At 39.7% G+C, this 18,383-nt stretch overlaps 1 protein-coding gene across 26 annotated transcripts in view; it reads left to right on the top strand.

The window, feature by feature from the left end:
• The window catches only part of CACNA1C (calcium voltage-gated channel subunit alpha1 C), a 536,805-nt gene that overhangs the window by 342,887 nt on the left and 175,535 nt on the right, over positions 1-18,383 (top strand). For 25 of the 26 annotated variants that reach the window (XM_044416974.1, XM_044416973.1, XM_044416952.1 and 22 more), the window contains one exon: positions 11,053-11,211. In XM_044416974.1, coding sequence (XP_044272909.1) covers positions 11,053-11,211 — 159 coding nt within the window. Of the gene's footprint in view, positions 1-6,315; positions 6,380-11,052; positions 11,212-18,383 lie in introns of those variants that run through there. The other variant, XM_044416972.1, reaches the window with a different exon arrangement.

Below are 18,383 nucleotides of genomic sequence, written 5' to 3'. Positions count from 1 at the left end.
GATAATAAATCTTGCAATCTTTTTTCAAAAAATAAAGATTGCCATAGTATACTGATCCATGGATGTGCTTTCACACTTGCAAGATCACTGTCTAAATTTGCCATGCATCTATGCACTGCAAATCTTTGAGCAATTAGCAAATTGAAGGACTGCAAGGAGAAGGCTACAAGGAGGAAAATTTGATGAGCCATTCTTGTTTCATATGCCCAAAAGCTATTTCTTGTTCTGAAGCCCCAGAGATATGAGGAAATCAGAATTCACCAACAGATCATGCAAACCTTCCCATTTGTCCCAAAGCATGGTGCCATAATTAGTTTTTAATACTGGAATGATATTTCAGGGCCAACCTAAGGCTGAAGGTAGTTGTTCTCAAGTTGAAGGATATGCTTTTCAGTGCAATCTCTGAGATCAGAATCTGAAGTTCTGTGAGGGTAACTTAAACTAATAATGGCCCTTCAGTGCGACTGGCTGAGGTATTTAACCATTGTATGTATACATCTTTAAATTATAATTTTCTTTTCCAAAATATGTCAGTCCCTCTTGGTTCTGAGGCACCAATGCAGCCTGAAGGCACAGAGATGTCTCTATGCATCCAGAAGATGACAACAGTTTTGGCTTCCCTTCTTTGGGCTTGCACCATGATGTGCTTCTGAATCAGACACTTCTGTAGAATAAATATTCTACACCTGTTATCAGTGTAAACAAGTACTGTAGCCTGTGAGGCCTCTGAAAGCAGCTAACACATTTTGTTTACTGAACCATTCATTTATGGAGTGAGTTCCAGCCAACACCAGACCTCCACAACTATTTACTTTCATTATTTTAATGTCAACCCATATGCTTTTTAAATAAAAGTTGTAAACTGCCTCAGATTCTAAATTATTAATGGTACCAAAGAGTAGATTGTAAATAATAATTTTGATGTCTCAATTTCTTCAGTTTCTTTCAGTATGTCCATCTTGGATCACCATGTTGGTTTATGGAATTGCAAGTGTGATTCTTGGTTATTTTATTAAATACGTTGTTAGTCCAGATGTTCAAAACCAAGCAATAATTGTCCATTCTTGTGTTGATTTTTTTCTTTTTTCCTTTCTACCTGTTCTTTCATGTTGTGTTGAATCCTTAAAGCTGTATTCCTACAGTCCCTGGAAGAACACCCCCCTGAGGGTGGAGAGGCAGTTGTACCCTTAGATATGGAGATCCAACCTTGGAATCTCCTTTCTAGCTATAGCAGAAAGCTCTATCTCCATTTCATCTCTGATGCTGGAACTCCAAATATTGGTGCAGAGGGAGAGATGCTGGGGCACAGGACCACAGATCACAGAAAGGTCCCCGCACCAGCAGCAGATTAACACCAGTAGTTTCTACTTTAAATCCATGGGAGGAAATTTGTACAAAGAAGCAACTCCAGGGAATTAAAAAAAAAATCAGTCCTCTCTTTCTTCCAGCATGAACATAGCAGGTGTATTGATAGTCCTTTTGTGTATCTTCAGATCTCCCCAGAGTAACAGGTAGCAATGCTCTATCCAAGATAATGTAGATTATAATTATTAATATTAATAATTCCAGAGGAACATCTGTGTTAATCTGCCTCAGCAAAAAATATCCAAGAGTCTTCTGTTTCTTTAGATACTAATACATTTACTATGGCATGAGTTTTCATGGACCATGGTCTGCTTCATCAGATGAATGGTATTATCCTTAAATTACATGTATAAGTAATCGTTGTACATGCATTTTTTTTAAACATATGTTGAAATACAGAAAAAAAAATATAAACCACAGGCTCTAATGACAAATGAACAAAACAGTTTGTAAGCTATTCAGTTAAAGTTTAGAACCACAGCCCTGGCCATAAGCCTTATTGAAATCAGTGGGATTTACTTCTGAGTAGACTTCCATATGATTTTGTAAATCAGCATGGTGATTGCTTATAGTTGCAATTACATTAGTAAGTGATGAACAATATTATCTTACTGAGAAAAATAGAACATTTTATTTTCAGAATTCTGCTGTGATAAAGGAATACTTGACATCTTAATTTTCCTGCATTCCCCTTTATTCAGTATCTACACTATCTTATCCCTGTGTAATGTCCCTTTAAATGATATTTCCCTTTCTGTACCTTTAAGGGACAAAGATCCAACTTTCTTGGATACAAATACTGTCACCTTATGAAAAAGAGTAGGGTAAAATTAAAATGTATATACACTGCAGTAGGTCTCTTGTACTCCCAACAGTAAGATACTATGGATGTGGTATTATCATACCGTTGCAGAAGGATTCATCATATTTCCTAAGCTGAAGCTCCATATTTGATCATCTGTATATTTTAGATTTTCTCTGACTATCTGGATAATAATTTTAGAGATATTAACATGTTCAAGTCACTAAATAATGTATTTCTTTGGATATGAAAACAGCTTATGCTAATGTGTCTTTGGAAAGCATGCAGACTCATATACAGTACAATTTTGCAATAGTTTTCTCTTCCAAATTGGTTCATTATCCTAGGGAAACTTTTCTGGCCTCTCACACCTTCACCCACCATAAGTCCCTTGCTGTTTATTCTGCAATGCCATTCCCAACTAATGAAAGCTTTTGACTTGTACAACTGTATGTTTGTAAGCCATGGAGGCCATGGCTGGGAGTTGCCATTGTCTGCCCTGTACCTCTATAGCATATTTGAACAAGTTATGAACAAGTTCCATTCCAGAGTACATCATTAAGATGAATGTGTATGTAAGTTGGATCATGCATGTGTGGGTTGTATTTAGCATGAGTAAGCCAAATGTTTGACTTAGTTATGTGCATATATTTTACATTTCTATACATATAAAACACTTAACACTTCCATTTACAATCAGCCCTTCACATTCATGGGGATCAGGGATGCTGTACCCCCGCAAAAGTGGAAAATGGTGAATATTTCTAGTGCCCCCCCAAGCTTAATTCTTAATAGTGTTGACCTATACATATATTGAATTGCTTCTCCCCCTCTCCCCTCGAGCCTTGATCTGATCCAGCATGTCTCTTCTTCATTCATTACATTCCTATGTTCTTATTTCCTACTCTCCTTTTCTCTCACCAGTGTCTCCTCTTTGCACCAAAGAAATGTCTGAGAGATTTCCCCCTCCAGATAGGCAGAGCAAGAAGGCACGCTTTGGCAACTTCGCTCTCTCCCCTTGTGCTTCCTCTGTCTCTGTGGTGGTAACAGTTTTCCACAGTAGGCTGCAAAACTCCAAAAGTTCCCACAATTATTACTAAAAAGAATTAGTCTTTAACTCGATTTTTCAATTAGTAGGCTTTATGGCAGTTCACTCATGAATACAGAGGTTCATAACTTGGACATTCATAACCCAGGGATTGCCTGTACTTCAGTGGAATGGTTAATAATAAACATATATTTGTGCAACCAAAAAATCAGATTGTTGTTCTGCAATCCTTAATGTCCTCTCAATGCTTTGAAAAGATTTGATCGTAAATACTAAACCAATTAATCATGAAACTAAGCCCTTGCAATATATGTTCTGGTTGTTATAACTGCATGTAAATCGATGAATTCCCTAAAACATGTTGAAAGTTGACCATGTTCTTTAGAAACATAGAAACAGAGTGAATCAGAAGGGTCCTCGTGGGCCATCTAGTCTGACCCCCAGGCTCCAGCCAAATCTGCTCACGACATGCCCACCATGTGCATGTGTAGCCTATCCTTGAACACCCTCACCAATGGGGCCTCAACCACCTCCCGTGGAAGCCCATTCCATACCCTTGGGGTCCTATCTGTCAGGAAGTGCATCTAAATTGAACCTTGGTTCCCTGAGCTTTGCTCTGTTGGAGTGCGTCTTGCCCTCCTCTGCAGGCAACAGGTCTCTACCCATCTCCATGTGACACCCCCTCACATACCTGTATGTTGCCAACAGATCCCTTCTGAGTCTCCTCTTCTCGAGGCTGAAAAGAACCAGTTCCCTCACCCTCATCTCATACAGCTTTCCCTGCAAACTGACCACCAACATTGTGGCCCTACACTGCACTGACTCTAACTTGGCTATATCCTTCCTGTAATGAGGGGTCCAAAACTGAACACAATACTCCAGTTGTGGACGCAGCAGAGTCATATAGGGTGGTAGTAATACCTCTCTCGATCTAAAAGTCACACTTCTGGCTATGCAACCAAGGGTGGAGTTTGCCCTCTTGACCACCGCATCACACTGCTGACTCATGTTTAGCCTGCAGTCAACCAGCACCCTGAGATCCCTTTCACAAGTGCTGCTCTTCAGCCATTTGTCCCCTGACCTATACTTAGGACACCCATTCCTTTGCTCCAAGTGCAAGACCTTGCACTTATCCACATTGAATGCCATCCTGTTGTCTCCTGCCCACTTCCATAGTCCGTCCAGATCCTTTTGGATCTGGAGTACCTGCTCCTTAGTTGTGGCCACTGCCCCGGTTTTAGTGCTGTCTGTGAATTTGATCAGCAGACTATTCACCCCTTCTTCCATGTCATTGATGAAAAGATTAAACAGGATCCGCCCCAGGACAGAGCTTGTCACTGGCCACCATCCTGATGATTCCCCACTAATGGTTACCCTCTGCTTTTGGTCAGTCAACCATGTCCTAATCCATCGGACAGGACATTTGTCTATCTCAAAACTCCTCAGTTTCTCAATCAGAATATCATGGGGCACTATGTCTGAACCATGGACTCTCAAGTTGTATCTTCCCTAACAGGTCAGAATTGTAGCCCACACAAGCATGTGAGCTTGCTCACAGTAAGACAGGGTTGCTCTCTGTTGTTCCCCTCCAACAATTTGTCAAATCGTCTTAAAAAGTTATGGAAACTTTAAGTAATTCTGGAGGTTCTCAAGAGGAAGTTATGCATCTATCCTTTGAGTATGCTTTAAGTATGAATGTTATACTGTGGATATTATAGAAAATAGAGAATTTAGCAAAGTAGATTTGTGTTTGTGGTTACATGGAAAAGTTTTGTTATATTTTTGCAACTGTGGTATTGTTAGTACTGAGATTAAGATTATAGTGTTGGACTATACCTGTGATTGCATCAGTGCCATACCTACAGAGAGCTGTTTGTCAAAACAAGTTGATTCTGTAGTGAATGCAGCATCTTTCAGTAAATTTCTCCCTTAATAGCTGGTTAAATGACAGTAATTAGTTTGAAATGTCATACGGCAATATTTTGAGCAATAAATTGATGGTTTCTTTTATTGCTACTTATAACCCACTATCACTTTGCATAATGTTTATGGTCTGAGGTCCTAGTCGCAGCAGTTTATAGGCTAATGTGAAGGTGGCAAGATAAGATGTAGAGGGAGAGGAAAGTACTTCTGAGGACTAGAAAACAAACATATGATATATGAGCTGCAGTACAGCACACTTTACTGCATTATAGTATTAGAATTAAAGTCACAAGAGAAGTAATAAAAGGAAAAGTATTCCAAATAATGAAGATAGAACAGGCTTGAAAGATAAGAAAAAGAAAGATGGCAATGATTCTGTTCTAAAGAACAGAGCTAGTGGCAGACAACATTTCCAACAGTCAAGAAAAGACCATGAAGTTAATTAGAGTGAATAAAGGTGGTGTGACTATGTTAATGAAGTTCATGAGCAGGAGGCTCTCAACTCAAGTCTAAATTAGCCTTGGATAAAGCTATGAAGAATATTATAGGAAAAATCTGGAAATCTTACGTGCTAGATTAATCAAAAGCAGACTGTCCAAAGGCTGCACTGTTAATTCATAAATGTTCATGCATTTGCTATTTTTAAAGAGATTTATTGTAATCACTAACACTTATTTATATTAGGCATTTTAAGAGCACTGATTTAAAAATCAGAATACAGAGACCTTAAGAATTTCTGATGCAACTTGCTTATTTACTTTTGTGTGACAGTTTTTTTTAAATAAAACATGTTTAGACTAAAACACAAAATACTAGAATGAATGAATGAATGGACTGGAGCCATATCATATCATTTCTTCTGATGACGAATGTAGATTGTTGAGTGCCAGTTTAGAAAATGAAATGGCACAACCTAAAAGCACTACCTAGTGGTTTCCTTAGAGGACTCTCAAGATGCATAAAAATATGCAAGTTTGTAAATTTAAGGGGGAAAAATGCTTTCAGTTATAGTACCAAGGTGGTTCTCTGAGTTTCAGGGACCTGCAGGATGTGGAAAACCTAGAGATAATGAAATACTGCAGTAACATATCCCATTGTCAGGAAAGAAAATTTCCAGATTCACACTGAATGCCATTTTTTGGTCTCCCTCAGGGTGAAAGTGAAAGCTGGCCATAGAGAACAATGGAGAAATGAATGATTATAGTGTAGCTGTGATTGGGCATCCCATCCCCAAAGAAAAGGTAGCAGTTCTTTCTAACTTGGGTCTTACTGCATGTTTGGTGGGTGGGTTTAAACATTTTAAATTGCCCTGCCAATGCCAATATATGACATTATCCCCATATTGCAGGTTGATGACTGGGGTAGCATGGCATATTAGACTCTGCAAAGTAGTTAATGGTTTTATTGCTGGTTAGAGGTTTAAACAAGCTGAAATTCAGAAAGACTGTGAGTCTAACAATTAAGGCTCTGCTTGAGGACAGATGAGGCACAGAAGAAAGACCAGTTAGAAAGATAAATGCAGAAGGAAACAGGAATCAACTTAGTGGAATCCCAGCAGATTGTAATATTTTTAATGATGCTTGGGGAGAAGGATGTGCTTCATGAGCTTTCATGAGCTTATAGACTCACCATCTCATGCTGTATGCAACCCCTCACGTACATTAATTTGAGATTTCTGTGTACAGGGAAACAAACTTAGTTGCTGTTGGATTGGGACTAGGAAATAATACTAATCTAAGACCTTTTATATTTACAATGCAGCAGTAGGAAATTCCAGGAGGGATGGGGTAAGATATCCTTTCCAACCTCCTAATGCTTCCCTGCTCCTTGCTGGCTCTTAATAACAGTACACAGTGCTCTTTCCAGGCTGGCTGGAATACTGAAAAGAAGCAGTGGGGTTAGTCTCCACCTCATGCTATGAGTCCTCACTTCTCCCCTCTAACAGCGAACAAGAATACTGCTAAATGCTTGCCAGAGCAAAATGGAAGTACCCAAAAGTAAAGTACTAGTTTCTGCATACTTGGGGTGATTCCTTAGGAATGCATAAGTATGTTTTATTTGCTGCTACCTTTTATTTGGGAGGTTTCCAATTTTCATTCACATTTACACTGGAAATGTCCTAATTGTCTCCATTGTTTTCTCTGGGTTGTTCTTAAGTCTGTCCTTGCAAGGACAAAAGTATCTAAAAGAACCAAAGGTCAGGTGGTTTCTCCCTCCTTCCTTCTTTCCCCCCCTCTCTGTGGGGAGGGAGGTTTGGGGAGTGTGGAGGGTTGATTTACAAGTTCTTTAACAACTATCTCTCTTTTTGGTTTTAGTTGTAACTATCTTGCATAAACATTTCTAGAATGTAAGCTAATAAAGACAACTCTGAAAGTACTGGAAAGATAAGGGAAATCACACATCTTCATTAAGAGAGATTGTAGCTCAGTGGTAAAACACATGTGTTGTATGCAGAAAGTTGCTGGCTCATTGTAAGCACTAAATTTTGAAATAAAGCTTTAAAAATTCCCACTTGAAGCTGTGAAGAACCAGTGCAAGAGTCAGCAATACTAGGCTAGGTCAATAACACTATGAAAGTGCGCTTTCTGTGCAAATTTATGTTTTCTTTTGGTGGTGATCAGGGAAGAGGAGAGACAGGGCAATGTGGAGGAGGAAAATCTGAGCCATTTCTTCCCAGATGGGTGGAAGAGCACGTAGCATCCATTTGCAAAATCAAAGCATAAAGTCTTGTAACAGTCTTGTTACAATTAGCTAATATTGTAACAAGAAGTACTTCTAAACCAGAGCCCTTTAGCACATGTGGACATTTCTCTCCCAAAATTATCAGTGTGAAATTAAAGTCTTGACACATCTCTTGATTTATTTTATTCATGTAATACCAAGAAATACTGAAACAGAAAGGGAAATATGAAATCATTATCAGTTCTTAATTCTAATATCCTCTCTATAGGGTGGATCCAATGTTTTCTTTTCATTCATGACAGAAATTCTATCAGCAATACTGAGAATGGGGTGATTACTCCTCACTCTGCGGCCCCTCCAGTTACTTGTGTAATCTGTCCAAAAAATAGACTTTCAGGTAGCATGGAGGTCTGTATAGGGAAAGAGAGCAGAAGGTTCTGTCACAATAGTGGATTTTTGCTAGCATTTTTGTTAACATTCAAATAATTATTTCCCCCTTTTTAATGGCAAAATGCCAGTATAAATGGTGAAACAGGATTATTTTAAAAAATTAAGGAAGCCAGTAATGAGGGGGAAACTGTAATTGAACTCTCCATCTCCTGTCTATACTAGTAAGAGAAATTGACATTGGGGCAAATTATAGAGGTTATTCAAAGGGCAAACCTTAAGCTATTTATCACTAATGAATGGTAAATAAATGTATTTAATGAATATTGTTAATAATGCTAATTTCCCCAGCTCAAATACAAGAAAGCAATGCCATGGGCTTTATTTACAGAGAGGAAATTCTGTGTAGCACTGCAGTCCTGAAAACCTTTATAGCACTTACAGTTCACACTTACTTGCACATCAGCTGTATTCTTTCATCCAAATATTGGCCCCAAATCAACTCTGAAAACACAAGAGAACTAGAAAATACTGGGAATGCGACAGATAACAATGACTAGGTTCACACAACATGTTAAGCCATGGCAGTTTAGTGTGTTGTCTGAAACTGTGGCTTACTGTGTTTTCTGAACCCAAGCAACAAAATAAACCATGGTCAAGTAAAAAAGAGAGGGAAAGAAAAAGAGACCCTTGACAAGAAGAGCAGGTGGCTATTTTTGCCAGGCATGCCTAGGGAGCCATAGCAACACTTGGGAACAGCTGGGAAAGACTTCCCCCTCTCATGCAGGTTGGCAGCCTTGTTACTTAAATCCCAAGCTTTGTACCTCCCTGGGGGTTTTCCTCAGTTTTTACAACTGCTCAAGTTTCTATCTGCTCATGGTCAATTGGAAAATTAAGGAGATGGTTGAGACCTCTTACTGCCCTGAGGATCCTGCTTGGAGGTGGGGAGAATTGAGGAGATATCCCCCAAATATTCTTTTTTACAGTACCCTGGCCAGGTGGGGGGTGGGGGGTTGTGCCATCTGTGTTATCCACAGCTGGAAAAGTGAGGGCAGCTCAGAACCAGGGGAGAACTCCCCCAAACCCTGCTCCAGCATGCCTTAAAAAAAGTTTTCAGTGGTCTACAATATGGTCTTCAGTGGTCTGCAGTGTTGCCAGCTATACTGTATCCAAACAGATAAATGTCCATGCCAAATTGCAGGTTAGTAGCCTGTTACTCACTTGTTTCGGATTTTTTTTTTCAAAAATAAAGTGGGGGAAGGGTTTTTGCAGGAGAATCATTGGGTACTGCGGGGGGGGGGATGTGACCCTGGGCTGCCCTCACTTTCCCAAAGGTGGATAACAGAACAATGTTTTTTTTTAAAAAAATAAGATCAAGCTGTTGCCTGCACTAAATGGCTTACCATGGTTTAGGGGACCTTAGTGCTCCTGCAGGGTCTACTAGGATACTGCAGAAAGGTTAGGGGTGGGAAGAGGTAGGGGGGAGAAAGAGGAGGAGGAGCCACCATTCTTTCTCTGATTGCCTGTCAAACCTAAAGGAATTTTAACCACAGTGCATGGTTCGAGTTCTGAAGGGAATGTGAACCCACGTGTTGTGTGAACCCAGCCAATGTCAACATGTTAATGCTTCATGAAAGTGAGAATAATGGGTAGCAGTTCTGGAGAAAAGAACTAGCATGGAAGCAATCAGTTTCTCATAACCAGTGTATTAAAGATGTAAGACATTGTATTATTTGTTGTATTTGAATTTCAGAAAGCATTATAAAATGAACAGTGGTAAAATAATGGATGTTCTCAAATTTATATTGTATGTTTTCTGGTAGAAAATCAGTTCATGAGAGTGTTATTGAGTGGCTTATTCCAGGCCAAAACCAACTGCAGAGTCTTAAGAAAAACTAAGGGAGCATGTAGCTGTTAGCCATTTCTGAGGCTATTAGGGGCATTTAATGTATTCCCCTCTTAGTATGCCCTAAACTAATGACATGGTCATATGGTAATATTTATTATATTAGCACTTCCATCTGTGGATCTCTAAAATGTTCACAAACACCACTACATTTACAGTAGCATTGCAAATTCTGTAAACTAGAATTGTTCCCAAAGGAGCACTTTAGAATAAAATTTCCAGAAGCTGCAAAATTGACATATGTAGGTGCTACTGAAGGGATTCTTTTTCAAGTAAAGGTCCCTTTGCATTTTACTTATCCAGTTATGCAAAAACATATAGAACCTTTCTATTATTAACTGTCTCTCAAAACTGGACATCTGAAGTTGAGTATGGGGATGTAGACAGAATGTAAATCATGAAGTAGTGTCTCTACTTTCTTAGAGCAGCAAGCAAGATTGAGCCTTGCTTTTTTAGGGATCAGGGAGTATGATTTTCTCTACTTATGCCTGGAGGTTTCCAGGGGCACTGTGGCTGATTCCCATGTAATTTCCATCTTTGTTCAGAATGGAATAGTGATGTACAGGCTGAATTCCTGACTGACTTCCCTCAAGTCACCACTTCAAATCCTACTGTAAGAGTTCTAATGCTGCTGCAATAAAACAATACTTTCAATAGTCAATAAATAGGTAAATAGTGGGATAAGCCAAGCTTATGCATAAATCCTGATATGGTTTAACTTGTAAGTCAGTTTCTACTGTCGAGGTAATGTAAGTGATATGTAGAAACCATGCAAACAGAATGTGAAATATGTTGGTTATTTTCATGAACAGATTGATAATTGCTGAAGAGGTTAACAAAACAGTCTGTATACTTATAAAATGAAGTAGTTGTCCACAAGCAGTTGTCTTCAAGTACATAATTCTGTGTTGATTTACTGTATTTTCTTTCTCATTCCAGGCCTCCAGGTGGTTTTAAATTCTATTATTAAGGCCATGGTCCCTTTGCTGCACATTGCCCTGCTGGTGCTGTTTGTTATAATCATCTATGCCATCATTGGACTAGAGCTCTTCATGGGAAAGATGCACAAGACTTGTTATGCAACAGGAGTTGCAACAGGTAAAGTATATGCTAAAAACCTTAAATTCAAATGTATAATCATTTTAAAGGAATAAATAAACACAAAAATCAAATCATAGGACAACGTTTTAGAGCACTGTTTAATATCAGTGTAAGTAGGTCAAATATGTTTTGACTTATGCAATGCAGCCTTGCAAATCTAACCGCTTAACTGATGGTCACTTAACATCAGCTCTGCTTGCCCATGGGCCTGTATAACTATGGAAACCAGGCTAGAAGGGAGAAAAGAAAGCCTTGCCATTCAATTTTCATAGCTGATTTAACATAGGGCAATATTATAAGCTATATGACCAGCTCATTCTTCCCTTTATCCAAATAAAAAACTAGAAATCTGGAATGGCAGAATGAGGAGCCATTTGTGCACTGGTTAAACACTGTAACACTGTGAAGGCTGCATACAGCACTCTTCTTTTCACAGTTTTAGAGACTGAAAGGATAAGGGACTAGGATATCTAGAGGATCCCATGTAAACTTGGGAACCAGTTAAGATGATCAATACACACACACAGCTTTCTGAGCTACCAGAAATGACCTTTGCTGTACTGGTACCCAAACTGAGGAACTCTGACCCAAAACATGTTTGCCTGGCAACATCATTGCGTTCAGCACATGGCAAAGTCATGGTAATAACAACTTAAGCAGAAAGGTAAGTTTAGCAACAGGGCAGATAGGCTCGATCATTCAACATCCCTTCCCCACCCACCCTGCCTTCTAATAACTTAGGTTTCCAGGTTCAACATGCTTTAATAAAAGCAGCCATGAAGGTAGAAAGCCAGCAGAAATGTGTGAGCTTTCCAGTGTTTTGCGTGGAATGTCATGTATAACTTCCACATGCACAAAATGTTGTAGTTGGATGCTCAATGCAATGAGATCCTTGTTTTCAGAGAATAAATATCTTCCCTTGAGGCCAAGGTACCCGACCTGAATAAGCTAAGGGAGACAAAGATATACAGTATGTAGATGAGACCTTTGAGAAACTGTTATTCTCAGGGCGACTGTTTCAATATTGAGAGCCATGGGGTTGGAGGGCATCTATCTGAGGATGAGGAAATGATCTTTTAGAAAGGGCCAATTTCTTGCAGTGGAGTTTCCTGGTAATGGGCTATCTGATTATCAGAGAGAGAGAGATCAGAGTTTGTGATGGTGAATCGTCTACCTGGTGCAAAGTTTGTGGATATAATATGGTGGCTAAATGGTCTTGTACATAGTGTGGGAGTGGAATCAGCATTTATAGTTCATGTCAGCTGTAATGAAATGGGCAAATGTAGTTCTGAGATCCTGTGAGTTAAATTGCCTGTTCCATGTACAGGGCCAGCTAAGCAATTGAAATTGAAAATGGTACAGGGAGGAGGGGTTTATATTCCTTACAATTTGGGAAGCATTTTAGGGCAAGCTGGAATTCTGCAAAAAAGGATGGATTACTCTGAAACCAGACTGCTCATACCAAAAAAAGTTGGCAGAACAGCTTTTAAACTGATCACCCGCATAACTGAAAGGAAAGGAATCAGGTTGAGGAAGTATCATCCTGTGGAGATGATGATGAAAAGGTTTTTGATTGCCCAAATGGAGCTGGGGTAGAAATAAGCCATGAACATACAGTAGAACTTGATAACCTTAGGAGAAGTGTCCAAAAGAAATATATTGGCTATACAGCAATCCATAAATTGAATAAACAAACATCATATCCGGAGAGGGGCACTGTATATTTTTGCATCATTGCTAATGCTAGAAATATCTAAACCAAAATGGAAGGCTTGGAATGCTTACTTTTAAATGAGAATATAAATATAATGGATATAACAGAAAACTGATTGAATGGAGAGATTAAGTTTGTAGGTCACCCACAAATGTTTGTGGGTGACATTACTAGGCTCTGAAATTAATTTTGAGTTGAAGAATAAAATCAGAGAGGCATCCAAAGGAGAAAGTGTTGTAGTAATGCGTGACTTCAATTACCCTCACATAGACTGAGTGTTCCAGTCACAACAAAAAGGTGAATTCAAATGCATGTTCCAGTCACAACAAAAAGGTGAATTCTATTTTGGGAATAATTAGAAAAGGAACTGAAAATGAAATTGCCCTCTGGCAAGTTGGGCCTGCAACTTTCATCAGCCTTGCCAAAGCTGGAAATGATGCAGAAAAGGATAGCCCAAATTATTAGGTAGTTGGAGTAACTACCCTATACAGAAAGTTTACAACCTTTCAGGCTCTTTAACTTAGAAAAAAGAAAAAATAGAAAAAATAACAGGTGACATGTGGAGGGGATTTTTTTTCTCACCATATTTTGCATGGTGTGGAGAAAGTACACTGCATCATCATACCAGAGCCTGGGAAAAGCTATTAGAGGTGATTGGTGGAAGATTCAGAATGTATAAAAGGAAGCATGCAGCACAAAATTAAACACTGGGATTCACTTCCACATGATGTGATGATGGCTGCCAACTTGGGAGGCTTTAAAAGAAATTAGACATATTCATAGAGGATAAGGCTCCCAGTCATGATAGCTGATCACGATGCCTTTCAGCCTTTCAGCAATGGTTGCTGAGGAATATGGGCAAGATGCTTTCTGTCATGGGACAGGTGGAAAAATGAAATATAGATAATATTTTAAAGAAGAAGTGTTTTTTTAAAAGCTAAGAATTATGCATTTTATTAATGTATGTGTATACTGCCCTTCATCCAGTTTGAATTTCAAGGCAATGTGCAGTATAAGAACAATACAAAACAAATGAACAGAGTAGAAGTGCTGTTCCCCCTTCAGAAGAATTGTCTTTAGAGGATGACTAGACCTCCTGGAACTGAATATCTTGAAAAAGCTGCCTCTTTCTAGGGATCTTGAAGGAGATCCTGAGCCCTTAAGCCCAAGTCAACCTTTCCGTCAAGACATTGAGGACCCCCTCTCTGATTTGGAGGTGGAAACGAAATGACCACCTAGTCTGAGGCAGTGCAGGCACCTATGATTCAGATTTAGTTTACCACCAGGCAACTGTTAATGAAGACTTCTCATGAGTAAAAGTTATGAGGAAGACACTCTACAAGAAACTAATTTTCTTTTGATGGCTTGCAACTGTGCCTAGGATGGGGCTTTTAAGACTCAGACTAAAAAGTTTTCAATTCTAAATAGACCATTACTGGTGCAACATTTTCCATACCCAGATTTCATTTTCAAGCTACCTTGCTTGCTGTAGAACCCTGTTTGGAGTGCCTTAGGATCTTGTTGGTTTCTGTATGTGCCATCTTTGTGCTTTCTAAAACAGGACAAACAGTAATAAAGATAAAATTCATAAAAGGAGACCAAGGTTTACACATATTTATGTCTTAGAATAAATAAAAATTGTTTGCCTGGTGTTGAGAATACAGCATGTTAAGTGTAAAGTGAGCCCCCTGGGAAAAGTGTTCCACAACAGGGTCCCCATTGCTGAGAAAGCCCTCTTCCTCATAGATAAATAAATTGCTGATAGATTAATCTCATAGAGAAATACCCCAACAGAATGTCTTAGAGCATGAATGCAATGGTATAGAAGCAGAGGCTACTTCAAAAATTTGTGTTCCAAGTCATTTAGAGCCTTAAATGTAAATACCGGTACTTGGAATTGGACCTGGATGCAAAGAGGAGCTAATGAAGTTATTTTAAAAGTGGAATGGGCATGGATAAACTGGATTATGCTAATGAAATTGGTAGCTGTGTTCTGTATGAGTTGAAGCTTCTGAGTTGTCTTCAAGGGCAGTCCAGTTCAGTTCATTGCAACTGCAAAAGGAGAGTCTCCTTCTGTACTTTGGGCCACAGCATCCTGTTTGGATCAATAGTTTACTGTTTAATCTGGTCAATAATTGACTGTATGGTTCAGACTGATAGTAGAACTGTCAGTTGCTGCACAGAATGTGTTTCTGTTGAGGTGAACTGTTGCCATTAGCAGCAGAGTGTAAGGTCCCAAGTTCATGATGTTACAGTAAAATGGCTTTAACTGTGTCATTAGCTCACTGAACTGGATACAAGCTGCAATGTTAAGAGTAACAACTGTCATATCCTATTATTACTACAGCTTACAAATATGCACTCTTGTAAATATTAGTAATGGGTAGCTTGTGGAGGAATTCCTGACTTAACTGTGCAGCACATGTCATGTGTAAACTCTGTTTGTCTCAGTTTCTACTCACATTTTGCAATCTTTCCTTTTTCCCCATATAGACGCACAACTCCCCTTGACTCTTTTTAAGTGATTGTAAGTGATCATAAAAGTGGGTAAACTAGGTCTCCCCTTTTCACCTCCCAACTCCTGTAGACCTCTAAAGACATATTCCCTATATCCTAGCCCTTCCTGATGCAGTGGGGTGGGAGATATAGAGCAAGGTTTCATTTCATTGTTGGAAAGATAACTATTCTGTGCTAAAAGTACTTCGCACTGGCTGGATCATGCCAAATAGACAGTTTTCTAATTTTCCAGATTCTACACAACTGCTTATTATTAAGGGGGACTGTAGACCAATCTGATGGATGGGCAGAAAGCAGGACAGCAGAAGCAGAGCCCACGGGTTAGCAGTGGCAGGGACAACATCTCTGAACCCTCCTCTGAACCCTTTCCAGCTTGTATGCATCTTTCTTAATCTGTGGTGCCCAGAACTGAATGCAGTATTCCAGATAAGGGCTAATCAGTGCTGGATAGCCCTCATCTGGAATAGGTAGGTAATTGATTCTGGGCTCTCCTACAACAGGACAGCCATCAGACAATGATGGTTTGACTTGAAGTTGTACACTGAGCAGGGGGTGGACCCAATGGTCCTCTGCCCCCTCCCAACTCTGCTATTCTATATTCTCTCCCTCCCCCCTCCCCCCTCCCCCTCCTCTTTTCAGTTACTTCAGTTGGCTCATTTGGTTCAGCCAAGAAGCCATCAAGCAATGAGCCCTGGGGGAAAACCTGTCACCCAGTAGATTTCTTCCCTTACAGAAGGCAGTGGTTTTCTCCTATGCATTAGCTCAGTCTAGGAGCTTGAGTTGAGCCAATTCTTTAAATGAAATTCTCCTGACACAGGGAAATGTGCCCCATGAGGTGGCCATGAAAAGCCTTTCACCTGTGCGGAAAGGCTCTGTGTGTGTGTGTGTGCGCGCGTTAGCATGCATGCAATCCTAAAAATTACACTTCCATGCCATACTAGGAGCACAACAGCAGATTGACAATCTGTTGTTGTTTAAAACGTAGATAGGCACAAAGTTGTGGAGGCAAGATGGTGTGCCCATAGAGCTAAAGGTGCAGCTAAATCATTGGTTGGCAACAGGTCTGCTTGCCTATGGTGAGAGATTCTAAGGCAAGTCTTTGTGCTATTTTTTATATTTTGGTTTTGTTTTAACTATCCCATTCAAAAAGCCCAAAAAAATATCAGTAGGGTTAAATGGAATGCTATAATCTACCATCAGTTGAAACATATAATTTCTCCCCACAATTCTCTTATTTCAAAGCATCCCCACCAGTCATGATACTATTAATTTTGATTGCTATAAGTGGCTGTTCCAATTGCCTTTGGAAGAAGAAAGGAATAAGAAACTTCCTTCCTAAGTCACCTTCAGCCAGTAGTATTTGTCTCAAGAATGAACTGAGATCACTGTTTAAAAATCATTTAAACTATTTCAATGCTCTTCTTCAATTAAAATGTTCCACGGTTGCTTACAATATGTCATAATACAATAAAGCAACAATCCATGCAACTTTTAACAACACTAGCAGACAGTGCTTAAAATATGGGGGAAAGGCAGAAATAAAGATGCACCCAGAATTATTAGCCTGGAGAAATAAAAATGCTTTCAACTGGTACCTAAAGATATTAGTATAAGTAAGCCCTCTTAGGAGAGAGTTCTGAGAATTCCACCTGCAGGGTACCCCCAAGTGAAAGGATCTTTTCTCAGATTGTCACCTGTTTCCCCTCAGATGATGGGCCCTCTAAGAAAGGCCTCCATAGAAGATGTCATCATATTGGCAGCTCAGTATGGAAGACGATGTTCCCTTTTGTATATGACCATGGAAGAACCATCTCTTTAGATTGTGCTTGGAAATTGATTGGAAGTCAGTGCAACTCTAATGTGATTTGGTTGCTGAAGCTAAGGAGGCTTAGCCCTGAGCAGTGGAAATCAACACATGGTTCCAAATTTCCATGAACCAAATTCCACTCTTAGTATAGGACTTTCTACCCTTCTTTCTTCAACTCCTTGTGCATCCTGAAAGTTGCTCCTGAGCATTGGGGTACTTTCCAGAATAGTAATAAATAATTGTTGTTGTGTCACATTGCATTGTGTCGCATTGCATTGTGTCGCATTGCATTGCATTGCATTGGGCTTGAATTATGCAGAAGTCGGGCTGTGGGGCAGCCTGAGCTTTCTTCATTCTGGGAAGTGGCACAGGTCCACTCTGGGAAGAGGCACTTCCAGCACAAGTAAAATAAAAAGGAATAAAGCATAGGAGGGTGACATTAGGGGCAGGGCCACACTCTTTGATATAATCCAGCAATCTAGTGCAATCTGACTCACCATCCCAAAACAAATCCGCATCCCTTGGATAGGGCATGAGGGAGCTGTAGTGGGCAGTGGGGTCTTCACAGTGGTACCTTTGGATCGAACCCAGTATACAAGGTGCGTCCAGAAAGTAATGAAAATGAAGTCCCTATGCTTAAGAAGGGCTCTGTGAAGGGAGAACCTGGCCAAGGTCACTTGGGGTGGGGTGCCAGGTATATGTTAATACACTGATCAGTTTCATTCCAGCCTTGTCAGAGAGTCGAGATATTCTTTTTTGTGACACCCTGTTCATATGCCTCGTATTAAGAAAAATGAAAGCGAGTTTGGAACAGCAGTACACAATAAAATTGTGTGAAATTGGGTAAAAGTTCATCAGAAACTTTGGAAATAGTGAGGAAAGTTTATGGAGAAGCTGCGCTATCATCTGTACAAGTGTACCATTGGCACAAGTTGAGATCGGCTCAACTTGGATCCTTCATCACGACAATGCACTGAGGCACAGTGCTTTGGCTCTCAGAGATTTTTTGGCTGAAAAACACATAATGGTGCTTCCCCATCCACCCTAAGCCCTGACTTGGCTCTTTGTAACTTTTTCATCTTCACAAAGATGAAGAATGGTTTGAAAGGACACCATTTTGGTAGTGTGGAT

Source organism: Varanus komodoensis, unplaced genomic scaffold (genome assembly GCF_004798865.1).
Source record: "Varanus komodoensis strain SLA01 unplaced genomic scaffold, ASM479886v1 scaffold85, whole genome shotgun sequence".
Lineage (NCBI taxonomy): Eukaryota > Metazoa > Chordata > Lepidosauria > Squamata > Varanidae > Varanus > Varanus komodoensis.
Note: the sequence above shows the minus strand (reverse complement) of the source record. Positions and strands in the feature narration are given on the sequence as shown.